This window comes from Callionymus lyra, chromosome 10 (genome assembly GCF_982586985.1).
Source record: "Callionymus lyra chromosome 10, fCalLyr1.hap1.1, whole genome shotgun sequence".
NCBI classification, from domain to species: domain Eukaryota; kingdom Metazoa; phylum Chordata; class Actinopteri; order Syngnathiformes; family Callionymidae; genus Callionymus; species Callionymus lyra.
The window spans coordinates 25,693,030-25,720,913 of NC_141827.1; the positions used below are offsets into that span (position 1 = coordinate 25,693,030).

The 27,884-nt window shown below is 38.5% G+C and overlaps 2 protein-coding genes across 2 annotated transcripts in view; one reads left to right on the plus strand and one right to left on the minus strand.

The window, feature by feature from the left end:
• syn2b (synapsin IIb) overlaps positions 1-27,351 on the plus strand; it is a 67,300-nt gene extending 39,949 nt beyond the window's left edge. Inside the window, exons 6-13 of the mRNA XM_087800396.1 lie at positions 13,462-13,524; positions 14,957-15,099; positions 15,216-15,290; positions 16,283-16,385; positions 19,643-19,813; positions 20,073-20,139; positions 21,989-22,736; positions 24,091-27,351. Coding sequence (XP_087656522.1) covers positions 13,462-13,524; positions 14,957-15,099; positions 15,216-15,290; positions 16,283-16,385; positions 19,643-19,813; positions 20,073-20,139; positions 21,989-22,736; positions 24,091-24,244 — 1,524 coding nt within the window. The 3' untranslated portion in view covers positions 24,245-27,351. The remainder of the gene's footprint in view (positions 1-13,461; positions 13,525-14,956; positions 15,100-15,215; positions 15,291-16,282; positions 16,386-19,642; positions 19,814-20,072; positions 20,140-21,988; positions 22,737-24,090) is intronic.
• LOC148071229 (metalloproteinase inhibitor 4-like) lies at positions 334-11,434 on the minus strand. The gene is made up of 5 exons (XM_087801298.1): positions 11,035-11,434; positions 4,114-4,211; positions 3,735-3,849; positions 2,690-2,814; positions 334-2,582 (listed from the first exon to the last, which is right to left on the minus strand). The coding sequence occupies exons 1-5, from the start codon at positions 11,165-11,167 to the stop codon at positions 2,385-2,387; spliced, it is 669 nt and encodes a 222-aa protein (XP_087657424.1). The 5' UTR covers positions 11,168-11,434; the 3' UTR covers positions 334-2,384.
• Positions 27,352-27,884: the final 533 nt, after the last annotated feature.

Below are 27,884 nucleotides of genomic sequence, written 5' to 3' on the forward strand. Positions count from 1 at the left end.
ATTTTGGTCGCACAACTTTCATCAGTGTATTGTGTGTTCAAGGAGCATTGATTCTATCGTTTCCTTCTGCTGAACTCTATGCAGCTCTGCTCCACGAGTCAATTAAAATGATTCCACAAAATTGTCTCCCTCTACTTTAATAAAGGAACAGAAAGTGGTCCCCAAAGTAGTTTTTGCTCAGATATTTTTTGCTTCTCTCTGGAGCTCACGATATTTAGCTCCTTCTGTCACCTATTAGCACCAAAGAATACAGAGGTAGTTTAGCAAAACATGAAATAGATTCTCTGCACGTCACCAGGTTTTGAATTCATGAAAAAAAAGACAAAGACAATATTCCAGTGATACATTTTATATACATTCTTTTTTGGTACATGAAATAAAAAACTTTATTCAGACAGAAACGAACATAAATACAAAGAATTCTTTCAATATAAAATGAACTTTTTTTTGTGACAATTCTTATTGTGTTATTGTGTTAATGTTTTTAAAGTGTAGCATAAAAGCAACTCACTCAAAGTACGCTGTAAATCCTGATGTTGCTATCAAGGTTATTAATAAAATCAGTCTGGATATGAGAAATGTGTATTTATTCAAGCATGGCGGGAGAAACTAATGCTTTACTATCAAATGCATAACCTCTTAATACGGAAGTCACACAAAGAGGGTTGACGACAATTCAGGCTTTCCATCGGTTTATATACAGTTGATCACAAACATTAAAAAAAATAGCAGATGATAAATAAAAAAGACCAGTCTCTGTCGATGCAAAACAATATATATTTTTAGTAGTTAAGAGAGTTCCGAAAAACAAACGAGTAAACACACGCTCATGGGAAGATGCTAATGCTATGCTAGTAGAATTTGTTAGCCGTTGAATTGTTAAATTCCTGTACATGTAAAAATCTCTATAAGATTTTTTATATTCATAAGCTGCACATTCAATTGTTGGTGTTTTAATACAGGTGGTCAATTCTCAATTATGGTTAAAGTCCAGTCCTTTGTTTTGTTTTAATAGCTGATTCAGAGGGTTTTGAAACGGCCTGGTTATTATTCAACTATTATAGGAATGTCTCCTGCGACCACAGAGCTAAAGCCTAAAAACAAACGTGCTATAAAATATGTATACATGTCAACGCAGTCACCGGTAATCTGTAGCGGCTCGAGTGTCAGCTTGTGTTCGCGTTAAAACCCCGGGCTGGCGACCGGGAAACGTTATCGGTTCTGTCAGGAGCGCTTGGCTCAAAGGTGTGCGGCGTTTTACGCCGACCAGAGATAACAGCACGACCACTGGGTTGACATAATAGGTTGCAGCTGAAGCCCAATTACGTTTTCCAACACCTTGTTCTCCATTCGAGTGGAGCCTCGGGACCAGTCGTTCATCCCTGCACGCTTCAATGACAGTCACTGGTTCACTGTTTTCTTTTTAAAGCCCAGCCAGAACATGAACACCCGACGAAAATGTATTTCAACAGCAACATTTTCTCTAATTATCTTTCATTTTAAAGATCCGTCTGCTGCCTGTTTTAGTCACTTGTCACTGGTCATAATGTTAATGTTGATTGGCGTATATGCCACAAACTTCAGAGGTTATATTTATTATTACATTTTAACTTCACGGTCCATTAGTTAGAACAAAAAAAAAACACTTTTTAAGGATAAAGAGGAAGAGCCAGAGAATGTGGGTTTGGGGGCCCAATGTGGCCCTTTGACTGTATTTACGTGGCCCTCATGAGGTCAGAGAAAAACAAATAAACTGATTGTGTAGAAAAGCTACTCAAAAATTAATTTGTTTTCCTTTCATGTTATTATTTATTGCTACTTTAATTCTCAATATAACTTTTTGAAGTTCTTAATTTATTTATTTTCGTTATCGTTTCTCCTTCTTTCTCGGGAGTATTTGTCAGTTGTAATGCTTCTTCAAAACGCTTATTTTTGTACAACATTATGACATGATTTAACTATTCAAATATCCTTATTTTACTTAATCTTACTGTTATTCTTAGTACCTATTTTTTATTTTTTTTTAATAAAGGTTTTCTTTTCTTTGTCCGCTCGACAGCATTTTACAATATAAAGAAGATAATGAATCTCCTTGTATTTGTTACATTTGATTAGTCGGCGATTACGGTGTTTTAGCTACTGAGAGCCGGGTGGAAGTGTTTAGTGTTTGTTGTAGCTGAGAAGTTCATCTCTTCGTGAGTACATCAAAGGGAAAAAATAGTAAATGCTGACATTTAGCATCTCTACTTCAGGTGATGTACTACATTAGCCAAAGAGCTCAGACATGATCAATACATTTTTTAAATCAAATACTACGAGATACTTCAGCAGCCGATTCTGATTCCGAAAGTGTGAGAAGGAAGTCGATTATTCAGAAACGCAGGTCAAGGGTCGGACAAGTCCAGGAAGTCCCTCTCGGGAGGGGGTCCACCTCTGTACCAGCTGCAGGTGGTGTCGGAGCGGCGGATGCAGGCGTACTGACGGGCCTGCTCTCCGTTTAGGCTGTTGTCCAGCAACCAGTCCGTCCACAGACACTCGTTGTCTCCCGCGGACGCACACGGCACCGAGTAGCAAGTGTTGATCTGCGCAAGAGACGGACTCGTTGAACGTGCTTTCGAACGGGATCTCAGCGGCGAACAAGAAGCTTTAACACTTCCGTCCCATGTTGAATTGAACAAGTTCTACTCACTCGGCACTCGCAGCCCATCTGGTATCTGTAGTTGAGATTCTTCTTTTGTGACAGAGACAAGTTGTCCCAGGATTCCACCAGGTCGCACTGACCAATGGAAATCCTCCCATCGCTCCACATGCTTCCTGTGGGCCAACATTAGTGCACCTTTTACTGTTATTTCTTTGCATTTGTATTTATTTTATTTATTAATGAATTCTGGATTTCAGTTTTTTAGCAAAATTGCACTCTTTTTTTCACTTATTGAAATGTACTTATCTGAGTTTTGGAAGAAGTATATGTTATGTATATACTGTATATTTATATATATATAAAGATATGTATTCTTTCCGAGTTCAAATAACATATAGAAATCACTAGTGATGGTCTCATGAAGCTTCATGAAGCAGTGTCAATTATTGTCAGAGTCCACTAGATGGCGGTCTCTGCACTATTTACCTTTGTTTTGAAAAACTGTTCTAATAAAAAAATCACATTCATTTTAAACTGAAGTAAAATTTACGAGCTGTACATTGATACTGGTCCATTGCATACTATTATATAATTTAAAACAATAATAATTTAAGATATATATATATATATATATATATATATATATATAACCTCTCAGATAGCGATGGCCTGATGAAGCTTCACGACCTAGTGTCATTATTTTCAGAGTCCACTAGATGGCGGTCTCTGCACTATTTTTACTTTTTTGTACTGTTCTCATAAAACACATCATTTTCAAACTGATGGCGCCACCTACTGACCTCTAAACAACATGACACTGCTTCATGAAACTTCATCAGCACATCATTAGTTTTGACCAACTGTTCTAATGAAACATCACATCATGATTTACATAAAAAACAAATATAACTCAGGCAAACACAACATTAGACATGGCACAATAGTAACAACCATACAGAAAAAAAAGACACAATAAATCATGTTTAGTTACGCAAGAACATTTTATATGTTTACTGTAAATTCTATTTATTAAAAAAGTGAAATAAAATAAATTGACAATTTCCCAAAACACGACAAACGCGTTCTCCTTTACCTGAGAGCAGGTACCCGGCTTTGTTGTTGTGGTCCAGTTTGACTCCACATAGCGAGGAGAAGACCGGCGTGTAAACGTACTGAATGTCCTTCGCCTTTTCAAAACCTTTGAACATCTGAAGTCGAAGAAAACATCAAAGGAAGATGAATTTTTATATTAACAATGAAAAGAATCGCCTTCAAAACACAATTATTCTCAACAAAATCCAAACACTTGATATAATAACTTGGCGATATTTTCATGAGCGTTGTTTTCTAAACCAAATGGCTTTGAGGGTAACAGGTGAGGGAGGTCGACGGTTCTTTCTCAAGCATTTATTGAGCGATGGAAGCCCAACGTGTGGCGTTAATATTCCTGTCAGGCAGCTTCGCTCGCTCACCTTAATCATCTTGACTTCATACTGGATCATCTTCATGTACGGGGAGGAACTGTTGCTAGGTGACACGATCTTCTCGCCCGATATCTTCGCTCTGATCACTGACAGGGTGAAGAAGAAAGATGGCGTTTTATTGACAAAACAAGCAAAGCAGGTCAAGTTATGTATGAAATATACACGTTTTGTTTTTCTCCGCCTGCTCCGGCGACACTGGTGACACCGGATGTGCAACTCCTGGCCTCTCAGGGGGGAATCAGAACCCTGGTGGAATAACAAGTAGCTGCCTGTGTGTCCACCAGCAGAAGCAACACACGAGCGGATCATACGGCTAACACGCTACTGTGAATCATGCTTGTCACATGTGACTCAAATATCATTCTGAGCTGAGCTATAAGGAAAGATTCAATACAACTTCCAGCCACTAGGGGTTTGGTTTACGCTGCTACAGACGTACCAAAAATGTTGTACCTAGTAATTAACCAAAAGTGTTTCTTAAAACACTTTTAAGATGCACTTAAAACTTTATTAACAGTTTGCTGGCAGTGAATATCACAAGCTAACTTTTAAGAGAGAGAAGAGATTGCGTAAGTTCAAAACTGGTGCTAAATGTGGGAGATCGTCCATTTTATTCCCAATTTTTTGCATAATGGCAAGTTCAGTGTGACACTGGAAGTTGCTACATCAGAAGTGTCCACATGTATTACATTGAGTGAAAATATTTTACTTTAAAACTTTACTGAGTGAAAGATACATTACACATACAGAAAACCACTTCTAATTCCTGAAAAACAAATCGATCTGGCAAAAATATTTATTAATATCTGGAGATCGAAGCTAAATTAATGTTTCTAACCCAAACAGAAACATTGTTTTGAGGCTTTATAAACATATCATTTCAAAGGACCCACAGTTTCAGAGTTTTTGCTCTAAAAATCTAATTTGTAAGGCCTTTTTTTATATTACTGTCAAAAAGAATGTTTATGATAGAATACATGCAATCTTTTAGAGTTATAATTTGAGGGGAAAAGTGTTTATTTTAACATCACTGATGCCCTGACTTTGTACATGTCTAAGATGAAATAGTAATAACAGTTGAAAGTGGATTATTAGTTGTGGTTTTTAATATTGATTTATTTCAATGGATCCAAATTGGGGCATTCGTAATTTCTGTACCTTTGAAAGAGGCAAACAATTGTGCGCTCTCTGGCAGGTCAAAAAAGTGTTACTTTATTACTATTCTTACTGGTACATATTTTAACAACTCTTTGGGGACAGCCTCAGTCATTTGTAAATATTCAGAATTTAATCTTTAATAGCACTTGATTTGAAACTCTCTTCGATGAGAAAGTCATGTTTTAAGTTCTCTCTGTCCTAAAGTGACACTTGTCTTTCTTGCTGTTCTACAGTTTTTTTGGAACTCAATAATTATTTTCTAGGCTTCTATTAAATCACAAGCAGTTCATTACTGGACTCATTTCTTCTACTCATCCACGCATTTTATCCTTTAAGTTTTTCTGCAACTGAGCTTTTTTTGTCCAGTTCTTAATATTTACATTCGTTGTTGTCTCAGATGTTGACCACTGTAATCTGACATTTGACTAAAAAATATTGACTTTTAACATTAAAGTGTAACAGTAACTTGAATATTATGATCTCCCCACAAATAAAACCATAGATAAAAAATGTTTATATAATGTTGACAATATTTATTGATGTTGAGTGTTGGCGATGATATTATATTGTATTTTTAAGTTGTTAAAGTTTTTTTTAAACATAATCTGAATTCATAATCCAAATAAAAATCATGTTTATGATGATGTTTTGAGCGATCATGATTATTTGACGTCATTCCTCGTGCTATTAGATTGTATAATTCTTGACTTTGGGGGCAGGAGCGGTGCAAAAAGATGAGCCTATTCTATATTAATATTGTATCCTTTGTCTTTGTTACTTTCTTTGATCTATGTTATCAATCTTTAGAATTAGATTGTGTCATCTTGTACTTTCTTTTTATAACTTCGTTCTTGTTCTTATTTTTTATGAAACTATCTTCTGTGTTGTTGTGTAGTGATTGGAATAACAATTTCCCAAAGGAGATCTCCAGAGGGATCAATAAACTTCTATCTATCTCTCTATATGAAGTAGAAAACAATATTATTGAGACGTGTGTGCCAAAGTATACTGTTACATTTCTATTTTATTCTATTATTCTCTGTCTATGAGGATGAATTATGGATTATCTCACGGCTCCTCTGCTGCCGTGATGACGACTTACTTGCTCAACTTGTCAAAATAACTTCAAACCGACTTATGTGTCCCAAATTCAGCTGCAGTACATTCCTCGAATGAAGAGTGAACTAAAAACCATATATGGATTTTATAATGAATTATTCAGAACAACACAAGGTTCTTAACCACTTGATCATTGAAATATTCATCTTTATTTCCTTCTTAAGCGTCTAAAAGTCCCCAATACTTTACTTGAAGGCACCACAAGGAGCACGCCAGAATTTTAGTTGCCAGCTTAATATCAGGATGTAAACAGTTATACGGCGTATAAATATAATCGCGCCTTTGCTGCAGGAGAGAATCTTCTGTTGTGTTGGACAGAAATATCCGAGTCAGATGGAGGCAGGAGAGGAACGATCAAACGCTGGAGAGAAAGAGAGTGAGAGAGAAAGAAAGCGTGACCCAGCGCTACCTTCTAATCCTCGCTCAGTTAAGCAAACCTCGCTCTTGTTTTTGGCTCTTGAGCTCATCAAAGAGCAGGAACAGAGTTTTGTGTTCAGAGGAGGATAACTCTTGAAGCTGGCTTGAGAGGAAAGATGTTTAGTCCTTTTTTATTTATCATACTATTATATCACTTTATTCGCTTTCATGATTTAGTTTTGATGTCTATATGTCACTAGATTATTATTGTTTTTTAATAATAAACAAAAACAGCACAGTTAAAAAGAAATGATAAGGAAGTAATTCTTCTTATGATAAAAACAGTATTGTAAGAAATGCCCCACATTGTAGTCCTAAAATGTTGACACCGGGTGAAAGTATTACAGTTATTCAATTTTCAATTCAATTTTATTTAAAGTGTCTTATCATAACAAAGTTATCTCAAGACACTACACAGTTTAAATAAAACTATAGTGGAGAAAGGAAAAACAGATCCCAGCAATTCAGTTATAGAATAATATAATACAAGTTTGTAGTAAATACAGTTCAATTTTGTAAATATTAAACAGAATATAATCACTTTTTGACTTATGCATATCTAAATGTAATATCAATGGCTTCTGTTGGAACACTCTAGAATTGTGCAGAAAAAAGTTTGGGAAATTGTATTTAAACTTTATTTAGTTAATATACATAAGCTCACTTAGAGCTGCAAGTTATTTAATTAATGTATTATCAACTTTGGATAAAGGACACAAAAACATGATTTAAATGCCCCATATATATTTTTTTAATCAGCAAGAAATTATTAAAAAATATTTTTAATATTTATTTTGCAGTACTTAAAGTATAGTATAAACGTCATTTTGTAGAAATTACCATAGACTCTCAGGGCTATACTGAAGTTACCTAGTGAGAAATGTCATTAAAATAATAGTTAGAGAATTGTATTATATGAGCCTTTCTTGTTCAAAATTAAACCATTAAAAACCAAAATGTCAAATGTTATGTATTGTGGCTTTAAAGGGCAAATGAATCTTTATTTACAGTAAAATGTTGAGAGTATCTGATTCAATTTGACATTAATTCTCCTCTATTATTTTCAAGCCGCCTTGACTAACTTTGACAGTTGAGATTAAAGTTATTTGATACCAATATTCTAAATTTTAAGACACATTTTTACCAGCTTACTGAGCCAAGTTTCGCTTCACTTTGATAATACCTCAATAGAGAAACAATGGATTCCGATTCACCCAAAAAACGAAAGTGTCGGTGCATCTGCCTCCTCACAGCTCCATTACCAGTGAGAAATATTACTCAGTTGCACCATGAGAACTGATGTACTAAGTAACTTCCCCCATCTCAGATGAATCGGCAGCCTTGTCATCCACACAAAGCCGGACTGTCAGTCGTCTTTCACACTGATATTGTTAGTATTCAGACCATTCGACCGAGCCTATAGACATGGAAATGAAGTGGAGAGGGAGAGAGACGGGAAGAAAGCAAGAGAGATGGAGTAGGCTGTGCTGGCATGGCACTGGCCTATGTCCAGCACACACACACACACCGCACACACACACCAGCTGAAACACACAAAAACATGTCTGACTTGTTTGTCCAGATGGGACATTACTCAGATGTACAGCTTTATTCAGAGGATCCTGTGAACAGCATCAGGTCAACTGAAGGCCACCACTGGGCCAACACTTAGATAACATCTTGTTCTTGTGTCTTCAGTGGATCTATGTCATGTAGGCCCTTTACAATCACTGGATTAAGCAATAGAGGGTTGAAAAAAAGAACAACACCAACAAAAGGAGGTTCCTAACCAGTGAAGATCTACACAAAACGGAACTAGCTTCACAGAAATGTATTACTTAACATTTGTTGGTCTTTAGCTAGACAAACACCAGATTGTCTTTTTGGTATTTAACCCTTGTGTGGTCTCTGGTTCAAGGTGACCCAGCATATGTATTTCTGGAAGCCAGGGAACCACAGACAACACAAGGGATACCACAAACCTGTTTATTTTTCGGGATAACTGGTCACCTTGACCCTGAGATAACACAAGGGTTGAACAACTAGAAAAGAGATTACAGTGCTACCACCAAAGACACAAATGGTTAGACGCTAATAAACCTCTAAACCATTGTCTACCATCATCCACACTTCTATTCCAAACTGCTACACAAGAGCTGTACACACATTCCCTGTAAAGATATAGGCAAATCCTTTGAGTACTGTGTCCACATTGAGAGAATCACAGAAGTTTCTTATATATTGAAATTTGACTTTATATATTATGGCTTTTTATTGTCTTTTACAGGGTAATCACACTCAAGTAGAAAAAGCGGAACATTTTAAAAGGTTGTCATAGACACAAAGAAAATAGAAATAATTATGTCTTCTAATTCATTTTTCATCAAATTCCTTTTCTACTCTCTGTAAATTTTTGCTTTTTTTTATTCCAAGATCAAGTACTTGGAACTGTAATCTGTCTATTTGGAGTGATTGTATGAACATGCAAGGGAAAAGCTTTTTTTTATTCACTTTAAATTCCTAATAAATGAATGAAAATCCAAGCCGTTTACAGGCCACCTCAGAATAAAAAGGGAGGGTTGGACCTTGAGTTCAACACATGCTGTCAATAAAGTACTTTACTCTGTACATTTTCCTGGATTGATAGTTATTACTATAGCATGCTTCAATATTCTCCTTTGTACTGCTAACACCTTTGACCTTCTTCTTTTTCCTACCCTCCAAACTACTTTGACTATTGACCAACATTGTCTTGATTATTGTGAGATTAATATCGTGGAGGTCTAGGCTCCTGAATTCATTTTAGCAGATGAAATCAGGTCTCGTATTTATATCTACTTAGCGTCACTAATCTATTTAAAATGCAAATGATTTCATGTATGATTTTTAAAAGGAGATGATATCTATAATGGTATCTAACTCAACCATGGATGAGGCAAAACAAATGTGTAAACCTTAACTTAAACATTCTTGGATTGAGTTTCTGAAGCTGACCATATGAATTCAATCGAGCCAGTTATTAAAAGTACTCTTTAGAGTTTTTTAAATTGTATTATTGACTAATATCCAGCCCATAGTCCTTGAGTTAGACAAGCCTGGTGTACAGTAAGATATAGGTTTATATCAAAATATTTACATCAAACCCAAGGCACAAGGGCCAAATCTGGCCCACCAAATACTAATATGTGGCCTGGAAGCACTTTATAATAAAAGTTTTACTCAAAATTAAAGACTAGTTCACTGTTTCCTAGCATCATGACTTTAAGTTTCACCCCCTGAAAGCGGAAATAACTAGTGACGGGTTAATGAGGCGTTGTGATACAGCATCAACTGTATCACGATACAGTGTCTTCATTTCGAATAGCCCCTAGAAGCCCCCTAAATTCTTTGGCTCTGATCCCCTAACTGGAAGCAGCATCTGTTGGCAGTTGAAAATGTATCATGATGTATCATGATGCAGTCGATGCTGTATCAAGAGGCCTTACCATCCATCAGGTAAAATACTGTTAAAAGAATTAAATAAAAGTCTGTAGTTAACTATATAGATCCTAAAATATATACTTTTTAATTATGATAAAATTAGACTGAAATAATTTGGCCGACATCAACCGTGTTTGGTCTAATTTCAGAAGAGGGACAGTTATGGACTAGACAAAAAACTACAGAATACATAGATTCAATAAGTTAGATCTCTTACTTTTAAAAACACCATTTTCTGTTGCTACCCTGAAACTTCAATTCTTCCAGTTCTCACCAATATTCACTCTTCATCAATTTGAATTAAAATTCCTTCTGTAGTTCATAGCCAATTGTGATCCTCAACTTTTTGATCGACGACCCTTAAAAAACCCTCCGGAGAGCCATAGCCTCATTAAAAACACCCCAGAAAACAAAACTTCCCTCCTCGTCCCTGTTGCACTCTGCTCTCCGCTGGAGTGTAACCTTTGACAAACGCCACATACTCCAGCTTTCCACGGTCTCAGGCCAAGTGCTCACGGCAGCGTGTTGATCTTGGCCTGAGCTAAAAGCAGGATGACGAGGAGAGGCGAGAGACGTGCAGACAGACAGGCAGGGAGACCAAAAAGTAGGCCAAACACTGTGGCATGTTGTGAGAGCTTGTTTTTTGTTTTTTTTCAAGTTGTTACAGAAAAACCCTTTTCTTGATTTATCAAACTAATCGAGTTGCTCTACATGCCCTTCGAGATCACGACTTACCCATCTCTGCGCTGCAGAAGAGCTGCTGCGGGTGAGAAGGATGGCAGCTACATCCCTCCACTGGCGCTTCCAAATGTGCCCCGAGAAGCAGGAGCACCCAGAGCCCCAGACACACTCTCCTCTCCCTCGACATGGCCACGATGACTCCAGCTATCTCCTGCACTCGGCTCGGACAATCCGCTTAAGATCCCTCGGCGGCAAAGAAGTGGTGCGAGCTCCCCCTGAGCGAAGATGCTGCTGCTGATAGAAATATGTTCATAAGTTTAAAGTGCACCTTGAAAATTATTGGAAAGAAAGCGACTGTCGCCTTCTCTGCTCCGTGTCTCTCGTCTGTCTCCCTCTCTCTCTCTCTCCCTCTCTGGACGCGACACAGAGAGACTCACAATAGTTGGATCCCCTCACTCTCTGGTCTTGAATGCTGAGAGGGTCGCACACAGGGAGCCTCTTATGTACTCAACAGTTTCAAGACAGCCCTCTAAAAGGCCCAAAAAAAACAAAACACGTTGTTTTGCCACTTATTCTCGCATCTTTTTGAAGTCCGTTTCTAACTATCTAGCATTACAAGGAAGGATGTAACTCTATTGAAGTCTTATCCCATATGACTGGAGGAAGAAGGACACTCCAAACCTTACTGGTGGCAACATTTTTACTCCTGTAAGGTTAGAAAAGTCTTGGCCTTTTTTTTCAATCCCCACCTGTAGACGCCATGTTTCCTCAAAGCAATGTGGTCATACGACCACACAGGTTGTTCCAGAGTCGAGGTTAAAAATCAGAAGGGGATCAAGAGATCTCCTTCAGGACTCCCATTCTTAGGAATCAGCCTAATATCTTTTAAAAACACACTTTTATGAACTGGCTTTAATATGATTGTGTTGATTCATCAATGGGTTTTTACTTTTTTTTTATCCTTCCTGTATTACATTAATATTATAATGTTTTGCTATATTAAGTTAATGTATCTTGTTTGATATTGTTTAACTATTGTGCTGTTTTTAACATTTGTTTTAACACTTTTAACACAAACAAATGTGTTTGTGGTATCCCTTCATTGCCTCTGGATCAATTTAAACAACCCTGAGATAACACAAGGGTTCATGTACTTTGCTGTGTTTAAATAATGTTTGTTTTTGTGTAAAGCACCTTGTCATTGTTATTATTATTATTATTATTATTATTATTGAGTCATATAATTTAATGGGAAGAAACAAAGTGGCTCCATTGCTATATATTTCTCAATAACCTTATGAATGCGTAAAAAACTTTTTGAGAAACGTTTGACAGGTTATTTTTTCGATGAACACAATTTTTTTAATTGTCCTTTTTTCTAATGACAACGAAAACCCAACTAGTATTGCATAACAGCCACTAACAGTGAACACTGGTGTGCTGCTATCCATTAGTTAAAATTAAATAGCTGGAATATCTACCGATAAAAAAAGTAAAATTGTGTGAAAAAAAATATAGGAAGTAAATTGTTTGATAATAAGTCAATTAAATTAGAAGTAAACTGACTTTTTGTGGAAGCGTCACCAGCACCTTAAGAACCATCGACTCTAAAAAATGTCCTTGTCATTTCAACCAGACATATTTCAGCAGCCACTGCCGATGTTGCGTGGTGTAAAAAAAACATCTGTTAAATCTTTTCATCCGCGTCTGATCTACTGGCAGGTGGAGAATGTACAGTCCTAAGGAGGCTGTATTATTTGGCTTAAGCTGTTCTAGACAAAAGACAAATGTTCTTTAATATGTTCTAGGAAAATATTCTTGAGAAAACTAGTTGTTTTCTCTGTCTGTTGAATCACTCGCGTACAAAACACACAGGTCTGTCAGATGTGACGGTGTCGGTGTAACCTCTGTACAATCCAATTTCGATCCTCATTCACTTCCCATTACTTGAACAACTGGAACGCAAACCTTAGAAGTACACTGGAGAAATTGAGGTCAAATGAATAACGTTTAATTTGACACTTCTTCTTCACATCCCTTGTGGTATTGACTGTAATCGGAATACTTCTTTTCAGGACTAGCCTACTAGCATTTAACAGCAATTTAAGTTGGCTAAGAAGCGTTCTAGTATTGCTTGTATTATTAGTGTCATTTTGTTTCAAATGTATGTCATGAGAACATGACAATCACTGGCACTTTCTATTAGAATTCATCTGGTGCAAAGATATCTTCATTTAAGTGCTTCAATTTAGCTTCGAGACAATCTTAACAAGATGCACTAAGAGCTGAATCCAGATTGGATTCATTGATCCTTGTTTGTGTCCTAAGAATGAAAGGTACATAAATAAAATAGCTTTCAGTTGGTGGTTAAAACAACTAACTAGGATCACCGGGTTATATCTTAAATTAGTAAAAGGCAACTTCTTTTTGCACCGGTCACACCGTCAAAATGTCATTAATGAGTTGGTTCTTGTGTTTCAGATTACAACGCCGAGCTTCCCGATAGTGGTGAAGATCGGACACGCCCACTCTGGAATGGGAAAGGTGAGTCATTTTTTCACCCTCTTTCACTAATTTCCGAAAACCAGAGCTATGCATTTTAATGTTTTTAAAATTGAGAATAGAGTTTATTACAAATATCAAATCATATTCTAATAGATGGTCTGACTTCCTCATATGGTCATAATGTTAATAAGTAAGTAAGTAAGTAATTTTTATATGGACAAAATTGAGGAAAGAATATTATGTTATGTTAATGAAGTAAACAACTAGAAATAAAGTTGTTTTTATGTTATAATTACCCGTTCTTAAACCACACACGTTAACAATTTCTAAATAAAGCCCCTATCCTCCCATCCCAACCCCTTCTTCCCGCATCTCCGATCCCGGTTTGTCACTCCATATCTCCGATCAGTAGAATCGATCGACGACTGTGTTTATTTATGAGCTCTATTTTATCACTTATCGGCGATCTCTCCTCACATCATTGCCTTCTAAACAGCTCAGTCTTACATCATGTAGCTGTCTGTCGCTCTGAATATCTACCTCTATCAGATCACTTCAGGAATTCTTATCTCTTGTTCTTCTGCACTCTTTCTTGTCATCCCCTGGAGGAGAACACTTCAACACTCACTCTTAGACTTGGCTTTATTTTCTCCTCTCTGCCGAAAGAAGCAATTGAATTATGCGTGTGATAACAGAAACTGGATATCAGTTTGTTTGGGTAAATCTCAGGAAGGTATGGAGCTAATAGTTTGGTTACCCTGAGCTAAAAGTCTAAAGGGGGCCATTTTTTTTAAGTTTGTTTGGTTTGGAAAATGATACAAAAAAATTAATAAGCAGTTTTTTGATTAATTAATGACATGGAAGCACAATAAAAATATGAATGGAAAACATTTATTTTGCATCAATCTAAAAACAATATGAATCACAGTCAAAGTTTGAAGACACCATCCACCGACTATGACATCAGTAATGTGTGACATGGTCACTGAAGGAAGACCAATGACCCCCAGACAGAGCCACAAATTCAATTTTTCAACTCTTTCTCACCATACATTTAAATTTGGTGTCATGCCGTTAGATTCCTTTTTTGGACATTTTTACTCTTCGTAATTGGTTTAAAAACAAAGTGTCCACACAGAATAAGCTCAGCTCAAACTCACGGACGAATCCTTGATTTATTTGATCCAGATGGTGATCCAAATCACCATAAATATAAATCATCAGTTCTTGAAAATTGAATTGAAATCAACCATCAATTTTGTTAGATAAACTCTACTTTACCGCTTTGGAGGAAGTTATAACTCCTATGAGTTCAATCCTTTTCAAAGATATTGAAGAAAGCTCAAGCTCAAGCTAAGGGAGTTTCTGTGTTCTACGTTATTCAACAAACATGCCTTGTAAAGTGAAACATTAAACAGAAACTTTTTTTTATCTGGTCACGACTCGTGTTCTTGTCCTTCTCCCTCCCCAGGTCAAAGTGGATAACGTGAGCGACTTCCAGGACATAGCGAGCGTGGTGGCCATCACTCAGACCTACTGCACCACAGAGCCCTTCGTAGACGCCAAGTATGACATCAGAGTCCAGAAGATCGGTGCCGACTACAAGGCTTATATGTGAGTTGTTGGTCATGTATGTCCCAAGCTGTAGCTAGCATGCTTATAATCGTGTCAACATCTATTGATGAAGTCGACTGAAGTCCTTTAATGCACCATTTTCCTCTTCTTTCCAGGCGAACTTCCATCTCTGGTAATTGGAAGAGCAACACTGGATCTGCCATGTTGGAACAAGTAGCCATGACTGACAAGTGAGCACTGTTTCTGCATTAGTGATGCTCGGCTTCGCAGCCGCGTCACACGTGTCTCTGACGTTTCACAGTTTTGATTCAGCGAAGTCACTCAGCCGTAACCGGCGTCCTGGGGTGGAGATGGCTGCTCCCTCAGCAGGAGCCAACACTGTATTTTGATTCATGTAACTGTTCAGTATTCTCTGAATGTTTAAAGGACAAACTGTGTATAAACTTAAATAAAAATTACTTACTTACATTACACACTGAAATATACATGGAAAGTTCCTGATAAATTCTAAAACTGACTCATGGAGTTAAATATCTCTGAACCAAAAAGGTTTTTTCTATAATCTTTGAAACTAGAAATAAGAAAATTATATAATAATATAATAACTTACAAAAACATGTTTATCGACTGTAAATTATATTAAAAAAAAAAAAAGTAAATCTAATTCAGTTTGATTGGATTTGTAATTTATTTATTATTATTAGCATAATAGTTTTATTGTAATTATTTTTAATTTATATATAAAGATTTAAAGAAATCTTGGAAGAATGGTTTAAAAAAAAAAAAAAGTACTTTTCTTTTTAAGAAGAATCGGTGTTGTATGCTATTATTATTTATACTTGTTATGTAATGACAATCAAAATGAAACTATAAATGTAAAATGATGTTCAGAAAAAGTATTGTAAACATGACTTCAATATAAATTGAATAATTTATAATAAATACAAAAAACGTGCAGGATATATTTATTGTTGAAAATATTTCCAAGCATTTTATGTATTTACAGGGAGATAAAAGTAAATGTATGGAACATGAAAAAAATGTGTCTAAATTCATAGAAAATAGTTGCTAATTGTTGAGATATTCTGCTACCTGTTGGTTCAAAGGAAAGTCAGCTCTAATCGTTTAGGGTTTGGTCACAGTTTTAGGGATTACTGAGTTTCTCGCTGAAGCGTCAAGACCTTTTAGGGATAATCCAGCTGTTCATGTCTCTCTGTGACAGGTTTAAGCTGTGGGTCGATACCTGCTCCGAGATATTTGGAGGACTTGATATCTGTGCTGTCAAAGCCATCTGTGGCAAGGATGGTAATGACTACATCACCGAGGTGAGAGGATGTAGGGGTGGACGGATGGACGGATGGATGGATAGACGGATGGACAGATGGGTGGACTGATGGACGGATGGACGGATGGACGGATGGACGGATGGACGGATGGACGGATGGACGGATGGACGGATGGACGGATGGACGGATGGACGGATGGACAGATGGATGGATAGACGGATGGACGGATGGACGGATGGACGGATGGACGGATGGACGGATGGACGGATGGACGGATGGACGGATGGACGGATGGACGGATGGACGGATTGGACGGATGGACGGATGGATAGTTTGAAAGTTTGAAAGTTGAATGTTTTGATGGATAGATGGATTGGTATATGGATGGATGGATGAATGCATGATGGATGGACGGATTAATGTATAATGGATGGACGGATAGATGCATGAGGGATGGATGGATGGATGCATGTTGGATAGACGGATGTATGCATGATGGATGGACGGATGTATGCATGATGGGTGGATGGATAGATGCATGATGGATGGAGGGACGGATGGACGGATGGACGGATGGACGGATGGACGGATGGACGGATGGACGGATGGACGGATGGACAGATGGATGGATAGACGGATGGACGGATGGACGGATGGACGGATGGACGGATGGACGGATGGACGGATTGGACGGATGGACGGATGGATAGTTTGAAAGTTTGAAAGTTGAATGTTTTGATGGATAGATGGATTGGTATATGGATGGATGGATGAATGCATGATGGATGGACGGATTAATGTATAATGGATGGACGGATAGATGCATGAGGGATGGATGGATGGATGCATGTTGGATAGACGGATGTATGCATGATGGATGGATGGATGGATGGATGGATGGATGGATGGATGGATGGATGGATGGATGGATGGATGGATGGATGGATGGATGGATGGATGGATGGATGGATGGATGGATGGATGGATGGATGGATGGATGGATGGATGGATGGATGGATGGATGGATGGATGGATGGATGGATGGATGGATGGATGGATGGATAATGGTTGGACAGATGAATGGATGATGGATGGACAGATAGATGCATGATGGATGGAGAGATGAATGCATGATGGATGGACGGATTAATGTATAATGGATGGACGGATAGATGCATGAGGGATGGATGGATGGATGCATGTTGGATAGACGGATGTATGCATGATGGATGGACGGATGTATGCATGATGGATGGACGGTTGAATGCATAATGGGTGGACGGATAGATGCATGATGGATGGACGGATGAATGCATAATGGGTGGACGGATAGATGCATGAGGGATGGACAGATGAATGTATTTTATTCTTCTTGGTAAACAACAGGCCAACATCTGTTTATGTTTTCCTCTTGTTATCATACCAGTGAGCACGTTGGGTGATAAAAGTGTATAATTGGACAAACAAATAGCAACAAACAAGGTAAAAGCGTAATGAAAGAAACACATCATCTCTTCAGCTTTTCTCAGTGAATGTTCTCCTATAGGCCGGAGCTACTTTTCACGATGATGGAAGTAATTAGTAGCATATATCAGGTGTAAACAGGATGTAAAAGGAAGGTGTTATTAGGCTCTTAGCAGGAGTATATACGGTGCTTGGCAGAGTCTGTGGCACAGAGAGGGCTTGTCTTTATTACTCTTATTACGTTAGACGCTCGCTCTCTGCCAGGCACTAAATGTTGTAGGACAACCAGCAGCACATTCATCTCAGGTCTGTGGCATACGCTAGAGGATATGAGATTCTATACATCCATCCATGATTAAATCATTCTTCCTTCAACCATCTGTCCTTACATCCATCAATCTGTCCATCCTTCCTTTCTTCGATCCTTTCATTCATCCAGCTATCCATCCATCAGTCCATCCATCCATCCTTTATTCTATCATCCATCCTTTCTTCTATCTCTTTATCCATCCTTCTTCTCTTCTATCCATTCAACCACCCATTCTTCCTTTCTTCCATCCATCCATCCATCTGTCCATGCATCCTTCCTTTATTCCATCCATCCATCCTTTGTTTTTTATATCCATCCATTCATCAGTCCATCCATCCATCCATCCTTTCTTCTATCCATCCATCCATCCATCCATCCTTCCTTTATTTTATCCATTCATACATCCATCAGTCCATCCATTCATCCATCCATCCATCCATCCATCCTTTCTTCTATCCATCCATCATTCCTTTCTTCTATCCATTCATCCATCCATTCTTCCTTTCTTCCATCCATCCATCCATCCATCCATCCATCCATCCATCCATCCATCCATCCATCCATCCATCCATCCATCCATCCATCCATCCATCCATCCATCCATCCATCCATCCATCCATCCATCCATCCATCCATCCATTCATCCATCCATCAATCCATCCATCCATCCATCCATCCATCCATCCATCCATCCATCCATCCATCCATCCATCCATCCATCAATCCATCAGTCCATCCATCCTTCCTTTCATCAATCCAGTCATCTTTCCATCCATCCATCAGCCCATCCATCCATCCTTTTTTCTATCATCCATCCATCCTTCCTTTCTTCTATCCATTCATCCATCCATTCTTCCTTTCTTCCATCCATCTATCCATCCATCCATCCACCCATCCATCCATCCATCCATCTATCCATCCATCAGTCCGTTCATCCATCCATCCATTCATCCATCCATCCATCCTTCGTTTCTTCTATCCATCCATCCATCATTACAGTTTTCTGCTCAATAAAGTGACCAACTAGCCAGAACATTTAGTAATGAACTAGAAATGTATCCAAAACTGCAGCTGCAGCTGCTCGAACATTAAAATTACACGCCAAAATAATCAACATAGTCCTGAATCAACGCGAAGGTTGTGCAGCCAAACATACTTTTATTTCACCAGCACTGGCAGTAAGATCATCATCCTCATTTATGTGTATAATTCAAACAAGCCATTACAAATTGGGACAAAAACGGCACATCTGGTTTTGGGACCAACTTTCGGAGAGAATTAATTAAACGACCCAAACGAACAGGTCGAACATTTGTGGAGATTAGTGTTCGGTACTTACACTTGGGTCAATAGCCAAACAAAGCCAAAATTAAAACAAAACTCTTCTTATTGAATGGTTTCTCAAGCATTAACATGAACTTGTGTTTATAAAAAAAACTTTTTCAATGACTTTCCTGAAATAGTTTCATTTTGTTTTATTCCCTTTTATCTATTCTGATTTTAACGCTCTCTGTCCATCCAGGTGGTGGGATCATCGATGCAGCTGATCGGGGATCACCAGGCTGAGGATCGTCAGCTGATCTCAGAGGTGGTTCTGGCTAAGATGAACCAAAAGTTGGCTGCCAGAAGAGCGAGCGCTTCACCTTCTCGCTCCCCTCAGGGCCAGAAGCCGACGACCGTGCAGCCTCAACAGGTAGTTTCCTTCATGAGGCGAAGGCAGGGAGTCATCCTTAGATCCCTCTGGTTCTTACGTTAGATATTGAACAGACGCATCTGAGGCACAAATGTACATCATCAATGTTTAAGTTGAAAACTGCGACCTCTGCGATCTTCTTTTTCTGCCCCTGGTGTGATGAGGCAGCTTCATAGTTCACTGCTGAATCTTTCAGAAATACTCACTTATGCTCTTCTTTTCTTCTTTTTTTCTTTCTATTACTTGACCTCACTCTCAGAGTGCTGCGGCGAAAGAAGGAGCGGCGGATTCCTCCAGGACCACGGCCCGACGTCCTTCAGCTCAAGGTTGTCTGAACTTCTCCTCATGCAGCACAAGAAGCAACGACTCAAAAAGAGGCTAATTAATGAGATTCATGGAGAACATTTCTCTCGGTCTCCACCCGGGCCATTTCAGGTCCAGCGTAGAAAAAATCGTTACTCTTGTTTCAACTTCCCGTAATGACACTTTAACAAAGCTCAAAACTTTTACAACTGCTCTTTCTCAAGGGAAATAAACATTCTGTTTTGAACCTTTTAGACTTAAATGTGCACCTTTGATTCATTGTAAACAAACTAAAATATCTATGTAAATAACCAACAAGCGTAATGATTTAAACAATATGAAGTAAAAAGACTCACCTAAGCACTATCACGTGAACGACCTCCACCACTGCATAAGTATTAATACAAGTCAGGGAGGTCGTTCACCTTGACCCCGTGACAACACAAGGGATACCTCAAACATATTTGTTTTCAGGCCTTCGGACCACCTTTACCCAGAGACAACACAAAGGGTTAAGAATATTTATTTTCTTCTTAATGCAAATATCAAATAATTTGATACTAATTCTGTACAGGATGGTGAAACTAAATTATCAATATAATGTTCCTTGAATCACTGATGGAGGAAATCCAGCATTTTGACAATTTTCAGTTTCACCTTCACAAAATGAAAAATCATCCTTTTGAATTCATATTACAAATATTTCATTAACAACTTAAATGGTCAAAAAACGTGTAAAGTACAAATGAATACAAATGGATCTTGAAGTAGTTATATTATATTTTCAGTGGTTCATGTTATGAGCTTATATCAGTTTTATTGTTAGTTTCCTGCCGTCATCTTGTTCTTTAAGAATGCAACACTGCCCTCCACTGGCCACTAATGTGTAGTCGCTCTCTCAGCTTGCTATTTTATGTAGTTACCGCAACACATTCTTTCATTTCAAGCCTGGATGGGTCCGGTCTCTGCAAATTATGTAGTGATGACCTTTTTAAAAAGAGGGCACGTTGATCTTGACACTGCTTTATTTAATAAGGGCGGTGGACTGTGCAGGACCAGCAGAAGTGCATTAGTGAAGACCTCAGAGACACATTGAGAGAGATTGTCTGCTAGTTATTTGTCAATAAAATGAAGCCAAGGCAGCACACAATGATGCAGCTGCAAGGTAGTTTTGGATTTGAAATATACCAGCTGCTGGAGAGAGAAAAGTCATATTCGGCACATATTTTTACATACATTTCTGTACAAATGGATTTACATGTATTTCAAACTCCCAATCGACATTAAATATTTATGATAAATGATCATGTATCTACACAAAGATTGCAATTTTAATAGTGATGGGTTTATAAAGCCTCATAATGCAGCTAATGCTGTATCACGATACGATTCAAAAGAGCACTAGCTGTCACTCTCAGATGTCACTCTCACTCTCAGAGGCCAAGATAACATTGAATCAGTAGATCAGAGCCAATGATTATAAAGCAGAAACTGCCATCAAGTGGTCTTTCAAAATGAAAACACTGCATCATGATACCTCATCAGCTGTTTCATGAAGCCTCGTGAATCCATCACTAGTATTTACTATGAATTGAAACAAGAAAACAAATGCAGGGATGAGTTCAATGAGAGGAAGTGAGACAACAATAGAGCAGATTTTTATCATGGGTTGTAGTGTTTATTGATTTTGTAGTTTAGTTAGCCTAGGTAAGCGATGTTGTTCCAGTTCTGGAACCGCTTCAAATCCTATCAAAAACTCCTGGATCAGAATCAAAGTTTCTTTATTTCACACAACACAACAACAGGGAATGTAGCAACAGAATGTGTTTGAGTCCCTGTGAGGTCTAACAATGTGTTCACTACATTATTCAGGAGCGCCGGTGAAATCTCAGAGCATCGAGCAGTCCTCAGAGACAGCGAAGAGGGCCTCGGAACCAGCACCGAAACCCGCCCAGGCACAGAAACCTGGTCCAGCTCAGGCTCAGAAACCAGCACAAGCCCAGAAGCCGGCCCCGGTTCAAAAGGCGGCATCCGTCAACAAGCCGCCGGTGCCGAGGCCTCCCCCGATGACCAGGGCCCCGTCTGTCACGAAGCCGGATCCTGCCTCCAGCCCGGCTCCTGCCAAAGCATCTCCTTCATCCCCAGCTAAACCTGCGGCAGCGCCAGCTTCCCCTCAGACCAAAGTGGCAGCAGCAGCAGCAGCAGCAGCTCCTGCCTCCCCTCCAGCCTCGCCCAACGTCTCCGCCGCCACCACTGAGCAGCCCAAACCTCAACCCCAAGGCTCGCCTTCTCCATCTCCCGGCAAACCCAAAGATCTGCCTCCGAAACCGACACCGCCTGCAAAGCCCATCCCGCCGGTGCGCAGGAATTCCAAGCCACAGCTGCAGCCAAAACCTCAGACCCCACCTCCCCCCAGGGCCCCGCCCAAACCCCAGAGCTCCTCAGATAGCAGCAGCCCCCAGTCTCCCGGCAGAGCCAGCCAGTCCTCACCTGACATCCAGTCTCCTGCCAACGCTCAGCCAACCGCAGAGTTTGCCCCCGCCGAAGCCTCCGACGCCCCAGCCGAGGGTGTCGGGGAGGAGCAGCAGGGATCCCAGCAGAAAAGCCACCCTCTGCTGAAGTAAGAGCAACACTGTTGATGATGCCGCCGCATATCAACTTTCACGTTCACACTCTGTCCTTTTTTCGTTGTACCAAAACTATTTAACGAAGGTGGTTGTCTATGTGGTTGTTTTTTTCTTTTTAAAAATTCTTCTTGTAGAACCAGATTTGTTTTAAACAGCTGAGGTAAACTGTGTCATTTTTGGAATCTGAACGCTCTCAATCGTGAAAGTCAGTAGAGGATTCTTGGGTTCAAACCTTTTTTTTTGTGTGGGTTTTGTATTTTTTTTTTTTTTTTAAAGCCAAGAGTTATCTTTCAAACTTGGAAAAGGTAGTTTCAGTGACCAAGCAACCCTAAATCGCAACATTTCCAGGACCACACTTCGCATACACAGGCTTAGTAATTGCGAATTATCACAAAGCAAGTTATTAAGTTGTGTTTCATTGTGTTTTTATTGTTGTTTTAGGGTAAGATTAGTGTTTTCTCAAGAAATTGACACCGGTATGTGCTCCGAAGACATGTCGTCAGCGACGTATCTTCTGTTTAGCAACATAGCTCTAGACCTAGCTTCATCCACGCCACTAAGATGGCGGTCATTAAGAGTGGAACGTGTCCATCGATCAACACTCAATTTTCTGGTCTTTTGAGTGCACCGATTGAGTACATATAGGGCACTACATTTTCGCCCACAGTTCCGTGTGTACGCACTTGTGTACCCAAAATGTTACGTCTAAGTGCAGAAGTGTCAATTTGGGACACACTATGTGTTTGTAACACATTTTGAATGTGTTTAAATACTTAAGAATAGCTTTTTTTAAACAGGAATAAATTACATAAACTTTTACAAAAAAAAAGGAAATATTTCAACACCAACATGTTAATGTAAAGCAGATTGTTTGAGGGAAAAAAAGTTAATAGTAAGGCCAAACATTGACCCACAGGCCTTGAGTTTGTCATTATGGAAACCGATACAATTGTAACCTAACAAGTTGACTACCAAATACATCGGCATGATAACATTTCATCATCTACTTTAATTCTCAAAAAAACAGGTAATTATCAACAAAAAAAAACGCAAGGTTAAGTCCAAATTTAATTAGTTAAAAATGTATAAATAATCATAGATTACTAAATATACCTCACAAGTTTTAGCGAAAATTTGTTTTGGGGCGAAATTTCTTTCCTCAACACCGTCATGTCTTCCCAGAATCACACAGTTTATCTCAGCCTGTCCTTTAAGCTTCATTCTCTGTATCCTCCTGGCCCTGTGACTTGTGTCCCAGTGTGTATCCTCTCACACATATTAACACCCTTCGCTCCTTGTATTTGATCCATACATCATTATTTTCCCTCTTCTTGTCCTGCTTCCCAGTAAGTCCCAGTCCCTGACCAATGCCTTCAACGCCTTCAGCGACTCCTCTTTCTTCCGCGGAGTCTCCAGCTCCGGAGGTGACGGTCAAGAAGAGGCGAAGGCCGAGACCATTCGCAACCTCCGAAAGTCCTTCGCCAGCCTTTTCTCTGACTAGGTCTTTGCTTCCCGGGGCCTCCTCCTCCCACTGGCCAGTAGTGACTCGATTGACATTAAATGTGAACCAGTCTGAGATTAAACTTTGTGTGTTTAACTGTACTGTTTCCCCTCCGTCCTGGTCCCTCTTCCACTTCTATCTTCTCTGTGTGACTAACAGCGAAGCCTGCTGGGCAGGATGTTCAGTGCATGATGCCGTGCCAGAATTCAGCTGATGGAGGTTTTGATGTGTATGGTGAGTTTTTCTGCCACGTTCTAACATGGAAAATCACTTTTTCAGGCACAGAAAAAAAAAAGTTAATTACCACTACTTCTTAAAAAGATTTTAAAACCTAACACTTTGTTGCAGAAGTTGAACTAAAAACCGGACTCGGATTGGATTGACAAATTCTTTGATAGAGGAATAGAGAGTCATAAAGTAATTTGATTATCAGACAGATTGTAATCTATTGCAAAAGGCCACATCCTGTTGATGACACAGAACAAAACATGACAACTTGTCAAAAATGTAACCATTACTTTTGGATGGACAAGGTTTCCATTATGCTTTTAAGTTGTTGTTTTAAATATTTTTTTTAAAGGGTCTTGTTATGGTTTCCTCTTAAAGTTACCTCGATAGTTTTGCCCCAAAGACGAAAACGATTGAAGATAGTTTAAAGGCAAAGTTGTTGGTAATAGAAATGTGGAGTAATTATTTAGTAATTACGTACGTATTTTTTTCGCGATATATCACAAAACAGAAACCTTTGACAAAACTTTCTTTTGAGAGCGTGAAAAAACTTTAAGCAATGTTTAAGAAGTTAACGAAGTTAGAAGTTAAAAACCTTTTAGGACTTTAAATTCCGAAGCTAACATCAGTTTCTTTTGACTGTTGTTTTGGACACTGCTAAGCATAGGGTTGAGATTTCAGAGTTAGAGTTGTGAGACTTTAGTAACATTTCAATATTTGAAGAGGCTCTGATTAAAGGTTTCTAAAGATCAATATTAGCTTATGATAGCCATTTTTTGCTTCCCCTCTTTTGAGTCCAAACATAGAAAGGACTCATTTAGTTCGGGGATTTGTGTTCCAAAAAAGAATCCCATTATGAATTTGGTTTGAGTCATATGATGACAGCCAGTATGGATGTCAGTAGAACTGGTGTGATACCAAGACAAAGTTGGCTTAGCATTTCAATTTCAGTTTCAGTCATTGTCTGAGGTTTTTGACCAGTGATCAAGAACACCGAGACATTTCTTTAGCATGGTTTTCGACAGGATGCATTTGTGTTGCATTTTCTCAACCAGTTGGCTGAATGTGCGTCGATCACAAGACACTACACAGTGTTTTTAAACGTGAGAAGACAATTGGAATGAGGATATTTTTTTAGAATGACTTGATTAAATCTGACAAGACTCTCTTTTGTTCTTTTACTGGGATTTCCCATTTGAAACCGAAATGATGATTTTGTGTCGTGTTTCAAAAGTTGTTGCGAGATGGAAGATTTAAGTCAAAACTGTCAAACATTAATCCTTATAATCTCATTGTTCATTTACCTTCACACTCCCATCAAATTCCTTTTCTTCAACGTCATGTTTACTCTTGTCGTTAGTCTGAATAAAATGATTGTCATCAACTATATTTGCTTATGTTAGCTCAAACACTGGTGGCTTTATAGGTTAAAAGATCAACATGAACACTCATCTAGTTTGATATTGAGCCAATAATCCAACAGGCCCCATAAAATGACTTGGCGGGCAACATTTGGCACATTTAAGGTACCTAAACCTGGACCCTGAGGAACACCACCCATGTTTGACTAAGAAATACAGAAAAATAAAGTTTATTTTCAAGTAAATTTAATTTTTAATATATATTTTTCACTTTTAATTATTCCATATGTCCGTCCAATCAAAGTTCGGCTTTATTACCTGCCTCTGTTTTAATCTTTTACAATTTCTGTGCTGAAACTTACATGTAGAATGTGGCAAAAAAAAAAAAAAAAAAACGTTGAGGAATCTATTATTATTTATTTTCCCAGAGCGTATACAGTTATATAAAAGGATAATATTTATGTACAATATTTATAGAAACAAATCTAACCTGATAGATATAAATATATGTGGTAAAAGGAAATAAGCCAGCTACAAACATAAGTCATGAGTGTGTTCAATCTTTTCTTCAGTGGTTGAATTAATAGGCATTTGAATGATAATCAGCTGGTTTTATTTCTCTGTATTGATAATGGTTTTATCGACGATCGATCCAGCTGCTGTGTCCTGGCCACCTGTCACTGATGCCGATTCTTTTCCGTCCGAAAGCCTTGAGGTCTGTGTGTCGGTGTGAGGGAACTCTGTGTTTGTTCATCTGTTGTTCTGCATGGCTCCTTTCGAGTGGCTCAGTGTGATTATCGGAGCAGAAGGGACCCATGTTTCCCTCCGTTGCCTATCTTTCTCTATAGATGTTGTAGCCTTATTGTGTTTTCAATTTCTGCAGCTATACGCGTTAGCCCTGAAGCAGGCTCCAGTCGGTCGCGGGTCAGACGCATTCATTCGGCGGCGCCGGGTTTGATGGATGAATGTGTTTGAGAGGCCGTCGAGACTGGTGTCTGCAGCTGTGACTGGTGATTCTTCGTTCCATCTCTGTGTAGATATCAACAGTATCGTATTTGTTGATTATTCTCATGAAAAGACGTTGAGACAGTAGTGCAATAACACCTCGGCAGGCCTGTCGAGCGCTGTCGCCCTGTTATGAATATAAAAAAGTGTGTGTTCAACGCCTCATTCTTTCTTTACTGAGTGTGATCATTTTATAGTTTCGTGATCCAATCGGTGTGTAAAACAAGCCCCAGTTGCACTTCTATCGAAAGATTCCGATATCAATCGTCAGTGCTATGATGCAAGTTAAGGCTGCCATCTTGGTTTTGTGTGTTTTTACGTGTGTGTGTCATATCAGGAGTTTATTTTTTGTAATATATTTATTTATTTATTTTTTAAAAAGCTCCATATTTATGGTACAGTAAAAATTGTATTGTGTTTATATTTGTAACGCAATACCGCTTTGCATGACGTGGTGACTGAAGATGTTTGAGTTCTGTACAGATTGAAGTTAATAAACATGTGGTCCCATCACTGCTTCCTGGTCGCATTAATATTGTCGTAAAAAGTTTCACAGCGTCAATTCAATTATAGATATGCTTTCTCCAACCCAGAGAACACTGATATATGCATTTATACATTTTCTTCAACTTATTCCCTTATTGGTGGCACAGGATTATTTGATATATTATAATAAAACAATAGTTTAGGAGCCAAAGAGATTGCGAAGGCTTGCTAAATCAAAGGTTATACCAGAATTTTATTGTATGTAGAATAACATTATTCATGTTTTAATATGTCGATACACAGGATTTGGTTCAGTTTAAATGGTATTTTTGGTCAACACAGTCTCATCTGTTCCTTTTTAGAGTTATAGGCAAAAATGTTTGCTCATTTTAATGTAGCGACTGGAGCTCAGTTGTCTTCATCTTCATCTTCGTCCAAAAAGACAAACTTAAAAACATCCAAATACCTCCATACTGCCTGTCTGTGATGCCCAACTTGTGTTGAAGCCTATTTTTAAAGAGAGAGATTTTTAAAATAAATCATGTGATGTCATCAATGTG